This window comes from Abramis brama, assembly GCF_963993115.1.
Source record: "Abramis brama genome assembly, chromosome: 17".
NCBI classification, from domain to species: Eukaryota; Metazoa; Chordata; class Actinopteri; order Cypriniformes; family Leuciscidae; genus Abramis; species Abramis brama.
Genome location: NC_139979.1, coordinates 16,855,306 through 16,874,741, shown reverse-complemented (window position 1 = coordinate 16,874,741; position 19,436 = coordinate 16,855,306). Strand labels below are relative to the sequence as shown.

Genomic DNA, 19,436 nt, shown 5'->3' with positions numbered 1-19,436 from the left:
TGCAACTGCAATCTGCCGTCTGATCCCTAAAGATACCACCAAATATATTAACATAATCATATAAATATGTGTATAGAAGGACCACTTTGGCAATCATGGATAGTAAAAGGACTATCAAGCATAACATAAGTCCTATTTTCACTTGACTCCAGTGAACTAAGGCCTGACAAGCCTTTGAAATTAATCCTTTCTAGCCAGAACTGCAGCATGATTCCTCCTCTCCTCGGAGAATTGTTGTGACTCGCTGTGAGTCCTCGTCAGGACTGATAAGATTAGCGTGGGTTCTGTTCTCACCCTAGGACACACAGTATGTGGAACAGAATAACAGCTCATGGGAATTTATGTTGCTCTGTTTAATGGCGTTAGATACGTTATGCTTCAGACTATGAAATTGGCCTGGAACAGAGAATTTGTTTGGTTTTCTCTCCCTGATAGCCGCATAAATGAAGATAATGGGTGATGAAAACGAACTTACTTTGTTTTCTGACGGCTCCTTTCATTTCAGTTTATTTCCGTCGTGAGCGTTGACCTGTATGTGACCTGTTTAATATGCTGTGTGCAGATAAGATTATTGCCAGGCGGAAGGGTTCATTTTTTTTCTCATGCAGATGAACACAGAAGCCTGTCAAAACAGACATAAAATATGAATTACATACCAGAGATCTGGGGCTGGAGTTTGTCTATATTTAAACACTTATGTGCATTCTTGGCATGATGTCACAATTATCTGGGTAAGATGATGCGTCAGGGGAAAACCCTGGGTGTCTGAATAAAAATGAAAAATGAGAACACATGCGTGCAAGCAAAAGAGCAGAAAATAACTTCAAGCTGATTTTGTTGCATAATAATTATTTATTTAATCGTTCAAATTTACTGTGGTTCCAAAATTAATTTGGTTGGACAGACCACATGTAAAAAAATATATATATATATGAATGCCTTCGAATTATAAATTGTTTTTAAAGAAAGACTATTTTCGAACAAAACTTTCCACAAAAAAAATTACACGTGATTTTACTTTATAACTTATTTATGTGCTGGCAAAGCTGAATTTTCAGCATCATTGCTCCAGTCTTCAGTGTCACATGATCCTTCAGAAATCATTCTAATATGCTGATTTGCTGCTCAAGAAACATTTCTTATTGTTATGAAAGCTGTGAAACTTTTTGTGTAAACCGTGACACTTTTTTTCAGGATTTTTTGGTGAATGGATCAAGTTCAAAAGAACAGCATTTATTTTATATAGAAATCTTTTGTAACATTATAAATGTACTTTTGACCAATTTATTGCTTCCTTACTGAATAAAAGTATTCATTTCTTTTCTTTTTTTTATTCTCACTATTAACTAACTGTTAACTATGACTTTTGCCCCAATAAACTCCTAATTACTGCTTATTAATAGTTAGTAAGGTAGTTGTTAATTGTATGTATTGGGTAGGATTAAGGGATGTAGAATATGGTCATGCAGAATAAGGCATTAATATGTGCTTTATAAGTACTAATAAACAACCAATATCCTGGTAATATACATACTAATAAGCAACTAGTTAATAGTGAGAATTGAACCCTAAACTGAAGTGTTACCAAATTTTAATGACCCCTAGCTTCTGAATGGTTGTGTAGTTCTGAGAAAAAAGTTATGAAAATGAGCAGTTGATTTGTTGTTTTGAAATCGAATGCAACATTTTTGAGTTTTTGTCCAAAAGTGTTCAACAGTTTCTGTGGCCACTGTATGTACAATGCTATTAATTTGTGTATTTGTTATATCTTTTGAACCTTCGCTCAATTGTCTTTTCAGAAGCAGGGAGGCATCACCTGAGATCCGCTCTGGTCCTCCTCAGGGACTTCAGGTGTTCACTCCTCATGCGACATATACAGCTCAAAGCAGACCAGCTGGTCAGAGATCAGGTAACCACACTTTTCTCTCCGCCCTTGTTATCTAAACCTACAGTGCTGTTCTCCAAATAGTTATTTTTGTTATTGTTTATTATCAGTTCCTTTATGACTATTGCATGTTCCTCTGCATATCTCTCATATTTCTGCCATGGATTGTAGGTCTCTTTATGAGTCGGCTTTTATCATAGAAATATTTTTTGAACCACCTCACATTCGTCTCTTGCTTTTCGCTCGTTTCTTACATTGTCGGGCGAAGCAGCTTCATTTGACGTCAAGTTGCTCTGAATATTTCTGATTGTTCCTGAATGTCATTGGCATTCCATTGTGCACTTACAATGCCAGCTGACCTTCAATATTTTGCAGCTGACCAGAGCTGCGTGTGTATATCTCTCTGTTTTCTCAGTCCCACCAACATGCCTGGCATACACACTAACCCCTCTGACGTGATTGACAACTCTGCCCTAGCAACCGTTGCCGGGCTGCCCAGGGTTGCCAGGGAATGTGTTCCCATAGCAACACGTTTAACCACTTTATTTGCCACCTTGAAATGTAGCAAAGGTTTTGCAAAGAGGCAGAAAGGGATTACTGCTGAAATTTGCCGTGGAAGAAAATGTGTGGAAAGGTGATATGATTTTTGAGAATTGTATTTCATTTTTATATTTGTTTTTAAAGTTTTTGTGGAGCTGTGCTGCTAGTGCCAAAGGATTTTTTGTTGTTGTTGTTTTTGTAAGACTAAGTAGATTTAACTAAATCTAATTTTGCCTTTATGGTGGAGAAAGAGCTCATTAATGGCTTACATTTAGTCGAACAGTGCATACAAGAGTGTAAAAAACTGATTTAAAATCAGAGATCAATATTAAACTCCCAGCTTTAATATCCCTGTTAATTTCATGGTTTATCATTTAGTTTATCAAGTTCAAATTCATACATATGCGTCTGAGTCGCACAGTTACACATTAACACTCAGAGACTTCAGAGAACACAAATGTGTTCAGGTTTACCGCATCCAGTTTTATATGGAAAGTGTCCGTAAGGGTTCTGGAAAGCATGAGTGAGAGTGCAGGGAAGGAAGGAAGGAAAAGACGGATGGGGAGAGATGATTTTAAAAAATACAAACTGGAAGAGGGGATGTTATTAAAGCAGGAACGCATCTTGAGAGGAGGATGCTGAGTTTTTGACGTTTTGATTTGAAAGAGAACAAGGGGGTGCAGAGGTCAACAGAGGAAGGGAAAATAAAGCGAATGGATGAATGAAGAAAGGCAGGGTGTTAAGAATGAGAACCGGATAGGTGGTCCAAAAGTAGTGGGACAGAAAAGGGACATTGGGCTAGGGGAGGAAATAGGGAGAGAACTTGATGACATTCATGGTGGTGTGAGAGGAAAGTTAAAAAGGGCAGGAGTCTGGAGACGAAAAGGACAGGACCAAATAATCTACCTGGCAACACGCTAAAGGAGGCCCAAGTATTGCCATGGTAACTTGCCACAGGATTGTCACAGGTTTTTGACGTGTCGCTCATCTTTTTCTGTTCTGTGCAAAAATACATAATCGCAAGAGGTACATGCAGGTGTTGACAAATTATGGATTTTTTATGTGGAGCTTATGTAGTTTGACCTGCTCTCTGAAACACAAACACAAAAAGATCATTTGAAGAATGTTGGTAACCAAACTGGGTTTTATCGTATGGACAAAATATTCAGAATGTATTATTTTTATGTTCCATGAAAGACAGAGAGTCATAGAGGATTTGTGACGACATGAGGAGGATGACAGAAATTATGACAGAATTTTTATGTTTGAGTGAACTATCCCTTTAAATTACTTCCTCCTAAACCTCCTTAATATGCAGAGCAACCAGCTGATTATTATCCAATGGCAGACAGGGAGATTATTCAGGGATATCGGTTTGAAAACGGTTATTTTTTTGTAGTGCCACAGAAATTGCACATTTCAGCTTTCACACCAATATATAACCACAGTTGACAGTTGTTTTTTTTCAAAATTACTAACATGTGAACATGTTCCACTAATATAAAACAACCAGAAAATATATACATATGTAGTTTTATAATTTAAAACCTAACAAAATTCCGAGTTTATTTTTGCAAAATTTAGCTTGAAATGTTTTGCTTTCTTTAAAAACAATCGCAACTGGGTTATTATTGTTTTGTTTGTTTATTTATTGTGAAAAAAATAATGTATAAACATTTTTAACATTTTATTTTATTTTAAGTACAAAAATAAACTAAAAACTAAAACACATTTAAAAAAGAAAAATTAATATAAAAAAATAAGAATAAAGAACAAAATTAATCAAATTTTTACCAATATTTAAAAAGAAAACAAAATATTAACCAAACTAAAATAGTATATCAATGGTACCCATTTGGTAACGCTAGTGGTGCAGAAATTAAACATTTCAGCTTTAAACCACACTAACTAACACATTCACATATAACACAGAGAGAGACCCACACATACATTTTCTAAAATAAAATAATTTATTGCTTCTTATGAAAGAGCAAAGAAATCGTGCTAGGCCTGGTTTTTCAACCGGAATTCATATCTGTAACCACTCGGAAAGTCGTAAAATCATTAGCTGAACCTATACACTCATTAAGCTAAAACCTCTTGGATGAATTCACACCACTGTAAACAAATGTAGAGAACAAACACAAAGAAGCCAGGCTGTAGACAGAGCAGCTAACGCTAGTGTAGATAAACACATTTGCATTCCTTTGCATGTATGCCATCTGTGAAACGTCGGCATGCAAAGTGATACGGCTTTAACCTATGGCTCTCGTAGTCCTTTGGTGTCTGTGTGTGAAAATGAGAGGTCTCAGAGGAGCGCTACACCACTGCTTTCCTGCTGAATAAGCACTAGCTTCTCTGTTAGCAGACAGACTCCTGCCTCTATATTGCCAGGACTGCAGAATCAGTCTAGACTGATGGAATACGAGCGTGATTTACCCAGCACTCTTCACACATATACACACACACACACACACACACACACACACACACTTTTATGTGTTAATTTAGTGATTTTGTAGCATTTCATTGTCATTAAATAAAATTAATAAGTAGATTTTTCTTGAACAGTGTGTGTGTGTGTGTGTGCATGTGTGTGTGCGCGAGAGAGAAATTAGTTCATGTGGGGTTGATGATGATAAAAGAAAACATATTATCAGGGCAGCATAAATATTTTAGTAGTTGCAGAGAGTGGGTGGTTTCACCAAGGAGGTCAGACTATGTGCATGTGTGTGTGCGTGTATGTGTGTGTGTGTGTGTGTATGTGTGTGTGTGTTTGCTGCGTGAGTTCGTGTGTATTATATGTGAAGCCACTAATGAGCAGAGACAATGCAGGAGGCAGGGCTGAGTCGGTTCAGTGCGCAATATCACCAGCAGAGGGCAACAATGCCACAACAATGATTGCAAAGTGCTTTAGATGAGGGTTTTCTGCTTATAGAGTTTGCTAAATATGCTAGAGAGTTTGTTGATGGTGCTTTTGGTGTGTGTGTTGTCTGCCTGTATGTATTGTGTACCCAAACATTATTATTAAATAGAGAATTTTAGGTTAGGTGTAAAGTGTGACCATTATAGTGGTTTTGAATAGAATAGTGAACATATATTAGGAGAAAACTAGAAAATTCCAATGAATTCAAGTGGTTTTACGAAAAAACCCTTTACTAAATCGAGCCTAAATAACTTTTTTGTTTTTGTTCAAAATTGTAAAAAAAAAAATCATGTCAATGCGTCATAATAAATCCCTTTTCCAAAACGTGTTTTTGTCTTACCCTGATTCATTATGTAAGCCTATTATAAGCGTTTATATTTTAGACCCGACGGGATGGTTTTTGTGTGAAATCACATATACGTCATTCAACCGTGTGTCTCGTCATATCTGTAAATCTGTAAATCTGTAAACGTTGATTTTAAGCTTCCGACAACTCTTTCAGTTTTTATCTAAAAGACTTTTCCCCAGAACGTTCGAATTAGAATAGTATATAAGAGCACAATTATAAGCATAACGATGCTGTAAACGCAGACTGAGTTTACCTGTTCGGCGCGATGACGTTTAATCTCCTCGACGGCCTCTGTGGTCCCATTTAGCCACTTGTTAGCAACTGCCTTTTTCAAGACAGCTTTAAAATATCACGAGTGGGGTAATACTGATGTATTTTATGTTGTAGAATAAAACGTGAAAATGTCTTGAGCTTGTTCGCCACGACCTTATTTCAGCCATTTAACCAAAATCCCTTCGGGACAAGGGAACCGGAAGTGCTAAAATGCTAACTCGTTTCTGCGTTTTGGCCTACAAAGTGATGTCAGATCTGCACCACTCTATAGGTTAGCAGTTAGCAAGAAAGGTTGACATGGAGCACGCTAAATCTCAAACCTCCAGGGAATCACCAGTTTTAAAACGCTGAACAGAGGAGTGTCAGCTGACAAAAAGAGATTGCGACAGAGCTCGTAATAAAACCAGAATCAACATTGGATTTGCTTTTTGGGAATGGAATGAACTGAAGGAATTGAATGAGGTGAGTAGGGTATTTTACTGAACAGAGAAATTGCCATATTATAAGCATTATTGTCTATTGTGAAGGATCAAATTCATCCACACAGTCACGCAAAGCCTAAGAACAACCAAAACAATGTTTGCGGAAGAATTTTTTATACTAGTGCACCTTTAAAATCAATTTTAATGATTTGAGCCTGTTTTTTTATTTTTAGTCTTTTTATCTTTAACCACTTGAATACCTTTTGAATTTTTATCTATTTATAAGTTTTACCTCTCATGTTTCCAATTAGCACCACTGGTCATACATACTGCATACTCTGGCAGAACCTCGAAATTGAAGAGATGACTGTGGGGGAAAAAATTGGTAATGGTAAAGATGGTAACAGAAAAAGATGCACCAGTTTATCTGGCAACGGTGTAATAAGGTCCTCTGCAATCTCTACTGGGCTTTTCGCGGAGAAGTATGTGGCCCTGCATGTGCGTTGCGGTGTGAGGTAGTTGGTTGTATGGTTTCGCATAATAAACAGCCCGGAGATAACTGTACAACCTTCTAGCTTTCCCTGCGGCTGCACGCTTACGGCTATCTGAACCCACTATGACGGCAGAAGCAGCATGGGATGAGCTCATGTGGACAGCCAGGAGCAATGCTTCAGTTAGGCTTATGTAGTGGATATGTGACTTATTAAAGACCTGCTGGGAGTCCCAGATTGAGCATCAGGGATTCAAACTCTCATTTACAATCTGGAAGTAAACAAGTTGTAGGATGTTGAAAAATGTAATACAATAAAACAATGTGATCTAGAATGAATCAGAAACTTTAAAGAATCTGCACTATTTTTAGGTCACAAATATGAACTCTTTTGTACAGCCAGTCAGATGTTGTTCTGTTGAAGCTCAAGATGGTGTTTGGACATGATCATCAGGTTTTACTTGTGGAATGTTAATTTTACATTTCAAATTTCAAATGGTCTCCAACTCCTGGATCCCACTGTACATCATGCAACATATGACGCTCAAATCTCTATAACTGCATGCACTACCAAAGACAGAAGCTTTTTTTATCATATATTGGAAACTTCAGCAGCAGGTATTTTAAGGTAGTATCAATGCATGTTGTGAAGTCAAAGTCATTGTGTTGTCTGGTGGTGGCTGAGGAATGTAGACGGCACAAAAGCAGCAGCCCTTCTTTATCATATTTAGATGATAAAAAGCAACACATTTGTAAAAATGAATTTTTCTCAGACCAATGGTATGCGGCGTTGCGTATGTATCAGCTCTATAGAAATGCTGAGGACATTTTAGTTCTGATTTATTGCCACTGGCATCCAATTAGATATAATATGTCTGATACGCAAGCCTTCCAGATCATGCTTTTTTTTAATCTTTTATAATTAAACGTTTATTAGATTACATATTTTATATCAGGTGGATGATTTATTTTCTCTAATGTATTTTCTAAATTAACCAAGTAATTTCTAACTGAAGAATACTGATATGAAATTATGAGTGAACTTTTTTTTCTCTCACTCAGAAACTGCAGAAACATTTAACAAAGCAGAAAGCTTTTGCTGCTTGTTTGTGTGTTTATTTGTTTGTGCCTCCTATCTCTGCATCACCATCCAAGTCACCCCCATCCTCCTCCTCCTCCTCCTCCTCCTCCCCATCTCCCCCTGTGTGTCTGGCTGGTGGCTCAGACAGCCAGCATCCGCATTGCGTTGTAGCTCTCTTTTACTCCCCCTCTGTCTCTCTCTCTTTCTTTTTATTCTCTTTCTCCCTCTTTCACCTCTATAGGGTGGGAAAAAGGGCATGTATCAGCATTTCTCCTTCTGGAGGTGTGCTGAGAGGTTGTTCTGTGGTCAGATGTCGATAGTTTCTGTTGTATATTGAGGATTCAGTGTTCAGTTCACACACCATAATGGTATGTGTTAAAATGATATGTTTCAGTTGTCTGTTCTCCATTGCTGTGCGCCTGCGACACAGACTGGACCAGTTCTGCCTTCATATTCTGCTTTCATTTTCCTATCCTTCACCCACTTTCACTGCTCTATTACTGCTGCTCAGATCAGCTGCACTCGTAAAATTATTGGTATGGGCCAGAGGAAACCAGAGCAAGTTTTCACACCAGGAAGTTGTCTCAATGGATATATCTTTAACTATATTGTTTGAGTCCAAAATCCAGTTTCTGAAATGTATTTTTACATTTATGTTTGTTTCAAACTTGTTGGTCTTAAATTATTTTTATTTTATAATTTGTATGCATTTCATTTATAATTTTATTAGCTTCAATATGCACAATTTAACCACACTAGTATGCATAGTTTATAATTATAAGGTAGATTTTAACTGTTTTCAGCACAATGTTTTTTTGTTTTGTTTTTAAAACATTTTTTTGGAGCTGGTTGTCTCATATTTTAAATGTTATACTTTTATACCCAATTTATTAATTCATTTTTGTTTTAGACAATATTCAAATAATTGCTGATGTTTTTAAATGGTGCATTTAACATTTTATTTCTAGGCTATATATTCATCACTTTTCATGCACTACCTTTCAAAAGTTTGGGTTGAGTTATTATAAAAAGTACTTTTATTCAGCAAGGACATCAAAAGTGACAATAAAACATTTATAATGTTACAAAAGATTTATATTTCAAATAAATGTTGTTCTTTGAACTTTCTATCCATCAAAGAATCCTGAAAAATAAATTCCACAGTTTCCACACAAAATAATTAAGCAGATAATAAGATAATAAGAAATGTTTTTTGAGCAGCAAATCAGCATTAGAATGATTTCTGCAGGATCATTCAAACGGACACTGGAGACTGGAGTAATGATGCTGAAAATTCAGCTTTGCCATCATAGGAATAAATTACATTTTTAAATGTTAAAAATATATTTTTATTTTAAATTGTTATAATATTTTACAATATTATGCTTTTTACTGTTGTCTTCAATTAAATTCAACCTTGGTGAGCATAAGAGACTTCTTTCAAAAACATAAAAAAAATCTTACCGACCACAAATGTATAAACTTGCTAGTGTAAACCTATTAATTTATGAACCTACCTTGAAAAATAATGTTACCTAGAGTCCTAACCAGCCCCATTCTTTCCTATACTGTAGCACAATCATCCTCCTTCAACTTAAACCTGAGTGGAAATTTTCCTGACATTTGTCTGGTGACTCGAGGAAGCAGATGTCTTGCCACGTGATGAGCGGTTCAGTTGAGAGAGAGTGACTTTAAAGTGTGGCCATCCGGGCCCTGAAATGGGGAGACCTGCACCGAGCATGGTGACGTCATTCCTCCAGCAAGAACCTCAGCGCTTTGTCTCATTGTGCTCCCTTACTGCAGGCACGCAGTACACTGGACAGCATTGGAGCATCCGTGCACACTCGGACAGAAAGCAGTCCAAAGTAAAAGAAGAGACGTAAAGCAATACAATAGAAGCACGGGGAAAACATTCGAAAATATAAAGGCGAAAGGAGACGGAGGGGTAAGAAAATAAAGAGGAGAGGAGATATGCATAGAAATGAACAAGAAAGAAAACCAGATAAAGCACAAGCTTTTGCATATATCTCCTAGACTGCCTGCAGTCAGCAACACTAATAACAGCAGTTGCCATCCCTCTGTGTGGTGGAAATGGAGGTTATTAAGCATTCCCTTTGAATAAGCTGCTGTAAAGCTAATGTACAGCCGATCCATACAAGTGGGCCCTTTCATGTTCCAGGGCATCAATGTCTGAACGTCTTTATCCCAGACTGTACTAATAATGATGTCTTCAGCAGACATTTTGGCTCCAGAACAAGGGGCTTTCGTACTCGCTGGCTGCGATGGCACGAGAAAGGGGTTATTCCCTCTTAGCTATTTGCGCCTATCTTTGTCTTTGTTACTGTTCGCTCTCAAAGCAAAATGAGTAGCCACCCCCACTCACTGTACCAGCATGTCATAAATCATATTTAAACGCTACACCTCCACTGAGGCTGTGGGACTGGAGTGTGGCTGGCTAAAGAGGCCATGGGAGGACAATGCAGCATTTAGTCGTAGAAATGAGTGTTTTAATCAGATCAAATTGCTTCTAACTTGATTTTTTCCGGCTAACTGTTGATGTGGTATGATTTTGCCATCATGCTCTCATGCATGAGAGTGTGTATATCTATAAACGTGAGATTATAAAAAAATTTAAACACATATACACTGTGACACATGAAAAGAATATACGGTAGTAGTATTTTCCAAAGGATACCAATCTTACATATTGCACGCCACATTAAGTGTAGGATAATACAGTTTCAGGCACAAAATCCCTGGAAATATCCTTTTGTTTGTTTTTTAAAAGGATAGTTTACTCAAAAATTTTAATTCTGTCATTTTTACTCACCCTCATGTTCCAAACCTTTTTGACTTGCTTCTGCAAACATGCAACAAAACAAAAAAAAAAGACATTTTGAAGCATGTTTTGTATATGCATTGAAAGTCAGTGGGGTTCAGTGTTGTTGGACCCTACAACATTGGACCCCATTGACTTTCAATAAATGAACAAAAGGCATTTTTCTTTTCTTCAAGTATCTTCTTTTTTGTGTTCCACAGAAGAAAGAAAGTCATACAGGTTTGGAAATGAGGACAGAATTATAATTTTTTGCATGAACTGTCCTTTTAACCTGCTACGAGTGGATTCAAACGCACCAAATGTGATGCTTTGGGTGCTGAAAAATATATGTAGCACTGTGTGAACACATCAGTGCACAAGTAGCTATAGCCGACTTGCTGATTTAGCCGTGCGGCACGTCAGGGAGACGGAGTGTAATCTGATGAGGCGTACCCGCAGATTGATTAACACAAGATTGCGGCAAACGCGGGGAGTAATATTTTCCAGCGCTTTATCATTTTGCTAGCCTGATGCTCTGTGGCTTTTCACCCTGTTTGAGATTCTGACCCTCCCCCTTCGTTTCCCATTCCTTCCTACTCTCGACTCTCTTCTCCTCTCCCCTTTGCCCCCTCCCTGCTCCCTCTGTCTCTCACACACATTTCCTCTCTCAGACGCATGCATACACGAGCGCACAGACTGCGAAAGAAGGGGGGGCAGGGGTAGTAACGGAGACACGATGCCTGAAAAAACGTGAGCGAGGGAAAGCGAGAGAGAGAGAGAGAGAGAGAGAGAGAGAGAGAGAGAGAATAGGGATGTTGTAGGCTAGAGAGGGATTGAGAGGAAAAAAGCGAGAGTTTGAGATTGGGGACAAGGGATGTGAGTGCTTGAGATGCTGAGAAGAGAGACAGAGTGATGGAAGACTCAAAGGCAGAAAGTGTGTGTGTGTGTGTGTGAGAGAGTGTCTGTCTGACAGGGAGGACACAGTCTGAGGGGCTCATGGTGCTGTAGACTATAGGATTGCTGTAGGGGAGGTAGGTTGTGTGCTACCTATGGGATCGGTGTGATTGTCTTTGCTCTACCTGCCTGTGAGCTCATTGTCTGTGTGTCTGACTGGCTGCCTGACTGTTTTTTCTCTTTCCAGAGAAAGAGGGAGAGATGACCAGACACTTAGATTGGACCTACAGAGAGTGGAAAGGATGGACGTTTTCTCGTTTTCCGTTTTCTTTCACTTTGTCTTTGTCTCATCAGGTTTAACTTTTCCGAGTCAGACACATTTCCGCATCCTTCATGCTGCACGTAAGCTGGTTTTTCGTCTGATTTGCTTAGTTTTCGACAGACTTTTTTGTCGCCGCAAAGGTTGACATTGTCAAAGTCTGCGTGTTCCAGATGCCGCGATAAGGTAGTGTATCTCCTTTTGGATTTTTACCATTCGCCCTGCTACATCATCATGCGTTTCTTTTTGGCACAGCAGAGGCTTGTATTTGTCGTAGACAGTTTATTGTAGCGCTTGTGATTGACACACCTGTGCACATGCATTTATGCAAGACAGATGATGTTTCTCTAACGGCGAGATGGAGTGATGCTTTGAAGTACGCCTGATCGGTTTATTAAAAGCGTGTTTTTTGGTATGTTTTAAAAAGACTGTGGGTCTAACTACTGCTGCAGTCGTTTTCATAATTCATGACACTGATGTTTGAGAAATATTTTATCGTCATAGTATTTTCGAGTCTGTGTACAGTCTGTAGTATTGCATGTCTACAACCGTCTAGTCTCAATCAGTTTGTCAACTCGCACAAGAATCATTTTTATTATTGATAATCTTTCCCCATTTGGTGGTAGTCAGGATGAAGAATTTGAAGAACAGTTTGGTGTCTACTCACTCAGTCACTGTGTCAGTTGTACCAGCTGTCTGCCTAGAAGGGGCACTATTGCACCATTTTTTTCAGCAGTTTGTGCACTGTGTCACATGAATACATCTAATATTAAGTTAAGCACTTGTTTAGCCTCCTAAAATGATTACATTGTATATATTCATATTTGTATTATTTTTATCTTAACAGGTTTCATCCAAACACCTGGACATTTGGGGGAAATTGGATTACCTCCCCATACTGTTGCTGTAGGTATTCCATTTAGCCCTGTCCTCAGGTTACCTGGTGACTTCAGCTGAAGGTCCCGTTCAAGTATTAACGTGATTTATGGCTTTTTGTTTAATGATTTACTAAGAATTACTTTACACTGTAAGTTCATTTTATTTGATTGTGGTTTTTCTCCTGGTTGTTATGTAATATTGCGGAGAAATCCCCTATCTTTGTCTCAGGAGTCGGCGAATGTACCTTTTTTGTTTGTTTTTTTTTCAAAGGAAAAGCAGATGAGGTTTTACTAACGCTCCTGGTAGAATCGTGCAGAGGATGATGCCACTGCTTACAGCCTCTGCGGTGAAACATATTGCAGTAAAAGTACCCATCAACAACACCCCATGGTTTTATTATGACTGACACAACACAGTTTGGTGCAAACATTATGTGTTTACTGCTCTCTGTGTGCCCTCATTGTCTGAACAAAGTGAGGATGAAAATCTGAACAGCGCAATGCAGTCGGAGACCCTTTTTCCAGGTGCTTCAAATGTTTGAGGTTTTGAAGGCATCAGTAAAAAGAAAGCGTCTTTGAAAGCGACATAATTGTTCGTTAATTCCAGCAACATGGTCCTGTTTTTTCACTGTATGTCTCTTTGTCCCTGAGACCCTTAACCTGTGAGGTCAAACTAGGTCACAGGTGAGGTCCTCAGGAACAGGGCTGCATGCGCCGTCATCCCAAAAAGTCAAACAAAGGAGAAACATTTGGCTTTTTATTGTGTCTTTAAATCGGTCTTATTTGTATTTACAGATCCTGTTTAAACACATGATGAAAAAGAGCAGTTTTATGTTTAGATTTAGAGTTTTTATACTGTATATTATTAGATTGTACTCCAGTTGAGGTAGTTACTATTGGGGACACACCCTATTGGCTGGCTTTGTGTTCTACACAAAGAAATGATCCAATGAGAAGACAGCCAAGGGTGGTGACCCCATAATATTATCAACACTCATACTATCATTCAGTACATACAAGACAAGACAGATATATTTATGGACATACTGTACAGAGTTGTTGATTCATATGTCAATACGCATCTCTTCTCCCCTATGTCTGATTCTCTCATAGTACCTTGTTTCTAAATATCGGTGAGTTTTCTTACATTGTGTGCATAATTTGTTGATACTTATCAGTGGAGCTATTAAAAAATAAATCCATTAATTAAAGAGAAATTTAATATTCCACAAAGTATCGCTGGAGAATGTTTTGTTGTTTGGTGCAATTATTACGCGTTTACTGACAGCTTGAATGAAGTGAGCATGAAAATTGAACTGAATCTGAGCAGCGCAATGCAGTCCAACCCCCTTTTTTTCAGGTATAATTTGTATTACTTATCAATGGTCCTCTTTTAAATTGATACAGAAGAAATTTGCGGGGATTTCAGATGATGCCAACTTTGAATCAACATACAAAACTGTCAAATATAATCCTCATAATGTAATCATTCCAAGCACAAGTTGTAATTGCTGCTTAACGTGTTTGTTGTGTCTGCTTAAACGAATACATGGCTTTATTCATGTATTATATTATAGCTGTATATACTACTGTCATATGGACATTTCTTTGGCAAACTAATGTTTATATTGAAACAAGCATTTTCTGTAAAGCTGCTGTAAAACAATATGTATTGTGAAAAGCATTATACAAATAAAACGTGAATTGAATCCAAATTAAACCCCACAAAGCGTCATCGGAACATAAGGTTTCTATCATGGCTGTCAATAAATCCAAAATATAACATTTCAAATTGTAGAAAAATGTCACTGTCCCACATGTGATGCACATTCGAAGTCACAAATGAAAAATGAACCCTGGAAAAAGAGACACCGGCACTCCATGATATGTTAATTTTTCAGCACACCCTCTGTGACTTGCTGGCCTCCTGTTGGAGGGCCAGCTGTAGAATAAGCATCTCAGGACAGTGCGGCGCAATGCTACCTGTCTTCTGATCATTGCTTATAGCCCGACTGACTGACTACAACGTCTTTTTTCTGGCAGGCCTGCGGTGGGGCTCCTGCTCACTATTGATTGCCTTGTCTTTGCAGAGACAGATGAATGCATTAGTACCCAAGTCGCTCCTGCCACTGGAAATATATTAACTTCATGTATTAGGCACCCTGTCTCGTTACCATGGCGACACTTTGGAAAAGACGGGGTGGAGGGAGGAGAGGGTGTTTGGGGGTGATGGAATGGGGGGGAGGGGTGTGGGATATGGAATGCAATGAGCTTGTGGGCTTGATTGGTAGTCTCTCTATTTCTCAGACACACACACATTGACTATGTTGGGAGTCCTTCCCCATCCTACCATATTTTTTATTTTATTTTTTACATGTGTATGTTTCGACCTTTATATTGATCTATTTTCAATGGCAATTATGTCTCATGTATATGTCTCATTATTGTAATTTCATGTTTTGTCTTTTTCCTTTCTTTCGTCTGCTGCTCTTTTCCCGTTGTTCTGGTCAATTTGGATCATTTGCAATATCACGGCACCCCACCACTATCATCAACAGGCACACAGGCATCACCCTCTCCCTCCCTTTTTCCTTCTCTCTCTCTCCCTCTCTCTTTCACACACACACACACTCCCAATCTCTTCACTTTGCAGCAAAATGGTGCATAATGGGAGCAGGAAGAGGGTTGAAAAGACAATGGAGTAAATTAGGAACAAGAATTAGCGGGGAAACACTACACAAGACCACCATGAACATCACATGCATATATTGCTTTTGTCTGGAGACATTGCATGATCAAGAAAAACTAGCCTCACCTATGTTAAAGGGATAGTTCACCCAAAAATGAAAATTCTGCCATTATTTGCTCACTGTCATATCATTAATGACTTTCTTTTTTTATGTGGAACACAAAAGGAGATTATTTTTAAGAATGTTGGTAACCAAACAGTTTCGGTTTCCATAGACTTGAATGCCGCACAAGTTTGGAAGGTAGGCCTAGTAGTATGAAGACATAATTTTCCATTTTGGGTGGACTAGCCTATCCCTCTATGAAAGCTACAGAAGCCTATTATCAAGGGTTTATGAGTTTTGCTTTTTATTTCTATTTATTTATGTATTTTTATTATTTTGAGCTATTTTTTAATTGTAACAAATAACCACCATAATATCTGTATTACTGGGCTAACGCAGAGCCGTTGAAAACCGTTTTTCAACGGCTCTGGCTATTTCATCATCCCAGCAAACACATTTACGTTGTGGCAACGTCTCTGGCACGTTGTATTTCTGCTATGGCAACGTCGCTGTCTACGTGCTCGCAACATTGTAACAACGTAGAATTGTAAGACGTGACAGGGCTGTAGCAACGTTGCTGCGCGACATTCAGCAACTGAGAGACGACATTCTGACAATATTTTTATACATACAACCGGCACATCCGGGAACTTAACTGTCAATTTCGTAACCGCCTCTTTTTAGGGGAAAACAAGCCAGACTTCCCATAGACTTCAATACAAAATAGCGGCACAAAACAACGTCCGTACACAGCCGGCAGACGTGTATAACTTCAGAAATCACTTAGATGAAATATGTCGAGTAATTATATGTCCACCCTGCCTTCCATAGAGCGTGAACGATACATTTATAAACTTAATTTGGGCAACTTAAAAAACATGTCCCTTTCATTCTACCAGCGTCAAATTGGTCTAACAACCCCACCCATTGGCCAGAAGTGTACGTCTTACCCGGACATTTACTCGTACCTCATCGAGTCACCAGGTAGCCAGTGAATGATTTTACTTCGGTTTTAAGAAGTAACATCTTTACATGTATAATATTATGATATTAATATTATAATATTATTATACATCTTTAAATGTATAATATTATGTCTTTATATTTAGAGTAGCTACTGAGTGCACTTTTCTGTCCAGCCATACAACTAGCCTGATTTAGCTTTCGATAGCATCATCCGTAATTCATGATATTTCCATAACAGCAAAATATTGATGATGATGGCAGGCAGAGATGGGCATAAATACATGGAAATGTATTTAAAATAAAATAAAAATACAAAATACTGTGTGGAAGAATTTAATTAAATACAAATACATAAAACACAAAAAAATGTTTAAATACAAATTACATGTTTGTAAGGGTTAGTACCTATGGTTAGTACACGTCCTCAATCCGATACTATAATGGCGCTCGCCGGATTGTTTTCCCCTAAAAGTGGGCGTGAACCTTTTCAGAGACGTTCTATGACGCTACGCCGGTTGTATGCATATGGTGTATTTTGTTAGATAATTATACTTTTTATCGTTTATTGTTTATCTATATTATTATTTAATGGGGCTATCAACACCTGCAAGTGTAGCCTACACTTTGAAGAGTAAAAATGACAGAAGGTTTCGTTAATTCAACTTTATTAAAACTGCATATAATCAAATTGCACTTCCAAAAGTCATACATTTGTGAAAAAAAAAAAAAAAAGAAATAAAGGAATATACAAATTTATTTTAAGTATAATAAATAAAACATAAAAAGAAAAGGCAGATCAGAACATTTAAAGAACAAAACCGGGTCTGTATGGCGGACAGTAGCCGAAAGCAGGTGTCACCGGGGAAACATCCACAAATTCAGAGGAGCAAAGAAACGAATGAGACTAAATAGCGGAAAAATCAAACGAAAAACTAAACAGTGCGAGCGATGCTACATTAATCACATTATAATTAAAGTTGTAGGTTGTGTTTGATAGCTGAGGTAGGCTAAACGCAATACTCACGTATCCTTGCTCGATGATGAATGAGAACACAATGAGCCCAACAACAGGTGGTTGGAATTTAAAAGGCTGATTTTCGCGCTTCAGGGCAGTGACGAGTACATTATGTAGTCCAGTGGTTGTCAAGACAGCGTTGGTACAACCTTAAGCAATGGCCCTGAACGGTGGTTTAATACCAACATTGTGACAACGCTGTAACAACCTTCACCACACAACGTAGTTATAGCAACCTTTTGGCCATGTTGTTAAAACGTTGTTAGAAGGTTGGCTACGTTGTGCCAACGTTCTGTGTTTGCTGGGATGATGATGTAATCATTCAACTGAATTTTCTAAAGATGTTTAGTTTCATATTATCTTCTCAAGCAGGTTGAGAAATAACACAATAACAGTTCTAGTAGCATAATAACAAAAATGTTTGTGTTGATTGTGAAGCTATTGTTTTTCAGCTCGATTATTAGCACAGCTTTGAATTGTTATCAGTGCTTTATCGATGTCGATGACAGTCTTCGTATGTGTTGGGGCCATATTCTTACACAATACAATGTAAGGAATGCAGACTCTTGTTTCAAAACACTGGATCGCATATTCAACAATGAACCGAGGGTAATTGATGCAGGGAAAGTAGGTAAGAATTAAGAAATCACATTAGTATTATGCTACTAAGCATTGCCAAACCGTACGAGGTGTTGTAGTCACAAAGCTAACGTTAACGTTACTAGGCTAGCTGCTATGTGGGTACCGACCATAGACTAAAAAAATACCGTAGCGTGATGTGATCGGTTTTTGCTTTCTATAAAAACGGTTATTTTTATAATGAAAATATTAACAACCGAATTATTATTATTAAATGTTGTTTTATTAAGATGTTTTACTAAGTAAATAAATAAATGAATAAAGCTACCGGAGCTGCATGCGCAATGATATTTCTTACTGGAGTTGTTTTTTGTTGTTGTTTTTTTATTATATAAAAATGTCATAGATGTGTATCGGTTGGATCGAAGAAGTGGTCACATTCACGTTTTTCCACTCTGTACCCTATAACGTTACATTGTTTTCTTCATAAGATTAAAATGGGCTCTAATTAACTTATGTCATTTTTACTCTGTTTTATGAATTTCAGCTAGAGGTTTTCTTAATCAGTTAACTGTTACCAAATTAAATTCAACATGGGGGTAAAAAAAAGTGCAAAAGTAACTTTGGTCCACTTTGATTTTACTTAAAAATTAAGGCAGCAAGTAAACTTAGCTGGTTCCTTTATTAATTTTCTTTTAGTTATTTTTCATAATTTTTTTATTTATTTTTTACAGTTCATGTTCTTGTACAGATATTGTTTTGTATTTGGTTCTCAGGGAGAGGCTATGATGTGATGCTGAATAATATCTTGATGGCTGAAATTATGCCTATAGTGGAGGAATTTGACGAGCAGACAAATGATGGTAACAGATTAATTCATCTAAATATATCCAGCAAAGTAATAACTGTTTGTTTGATCCCAGACCTTTGACAATTAATTAGGCTATAACCAACAACCTGTAGGATTTACTTGGTAACAACAGAGTAAATATTTACTTTCAGACATGATTCATTTGAAATGCCAAATACTCCTATCAGTGCACCCTAACAGTAACTAGATTACAGAGGATAAACAGGCGAGTCTCAGTTTCTTACATTACGTATTCGGAAAACTGATGTGTACAAATGTGAAGTGATTGCTTGCACTTTCCGCACCCAGAAATGCAGTGCATTTTATGAGAATTTGGATGTTGTAAAGCTGTAAACCTG

At 37.7% G+C, this 19,436-nt stretch overlaps 1 protein-coding gene and 1 long non-coding RNA gene across 4 annotated transcripts in view; both read left to right on the top strand.

Moving 5' to 3' along the window:
• The window catches only part of spaca6 (sperm acrosome associated 6), a 41,354-nt gene that overhangs the window by 13,506 nt on the left and 8,412 nt on the right, over positions 1–19,436 (top strand). For 2 of the 3 annotated variants that reach the window (XM_084089077.1, XM_084089075.1), the window contains 2 exons: positions 1,800–1,909; positions 19,004–19,090. In XM_084089077.1, coding sequence (XP_083945203.1) covers positions 19,021–19,090 — 70 coding nt within the window. In that variant the 5' untranslated portion in view covers positions 1,800–1,909; positions 19,004–19,020. The remainder of the gene's footprint in view (positions 1–1,799; positions 1,910–19,003; positions 19,091–19,436) is intronic. The other variant, XM_084089076.1, reaches the window with a different exon arrangement.
• Positions 11,399–14,859, top strand: LOC311067125. The gene is made up of 3 exons (XR_014603183.1): positions 11,399–12,183; positions 12,845–12,903; positions 13,147–14,859. It is a non-coding gene; the product is annotated as an uncharacterized lncRNA (long non-coding RNA).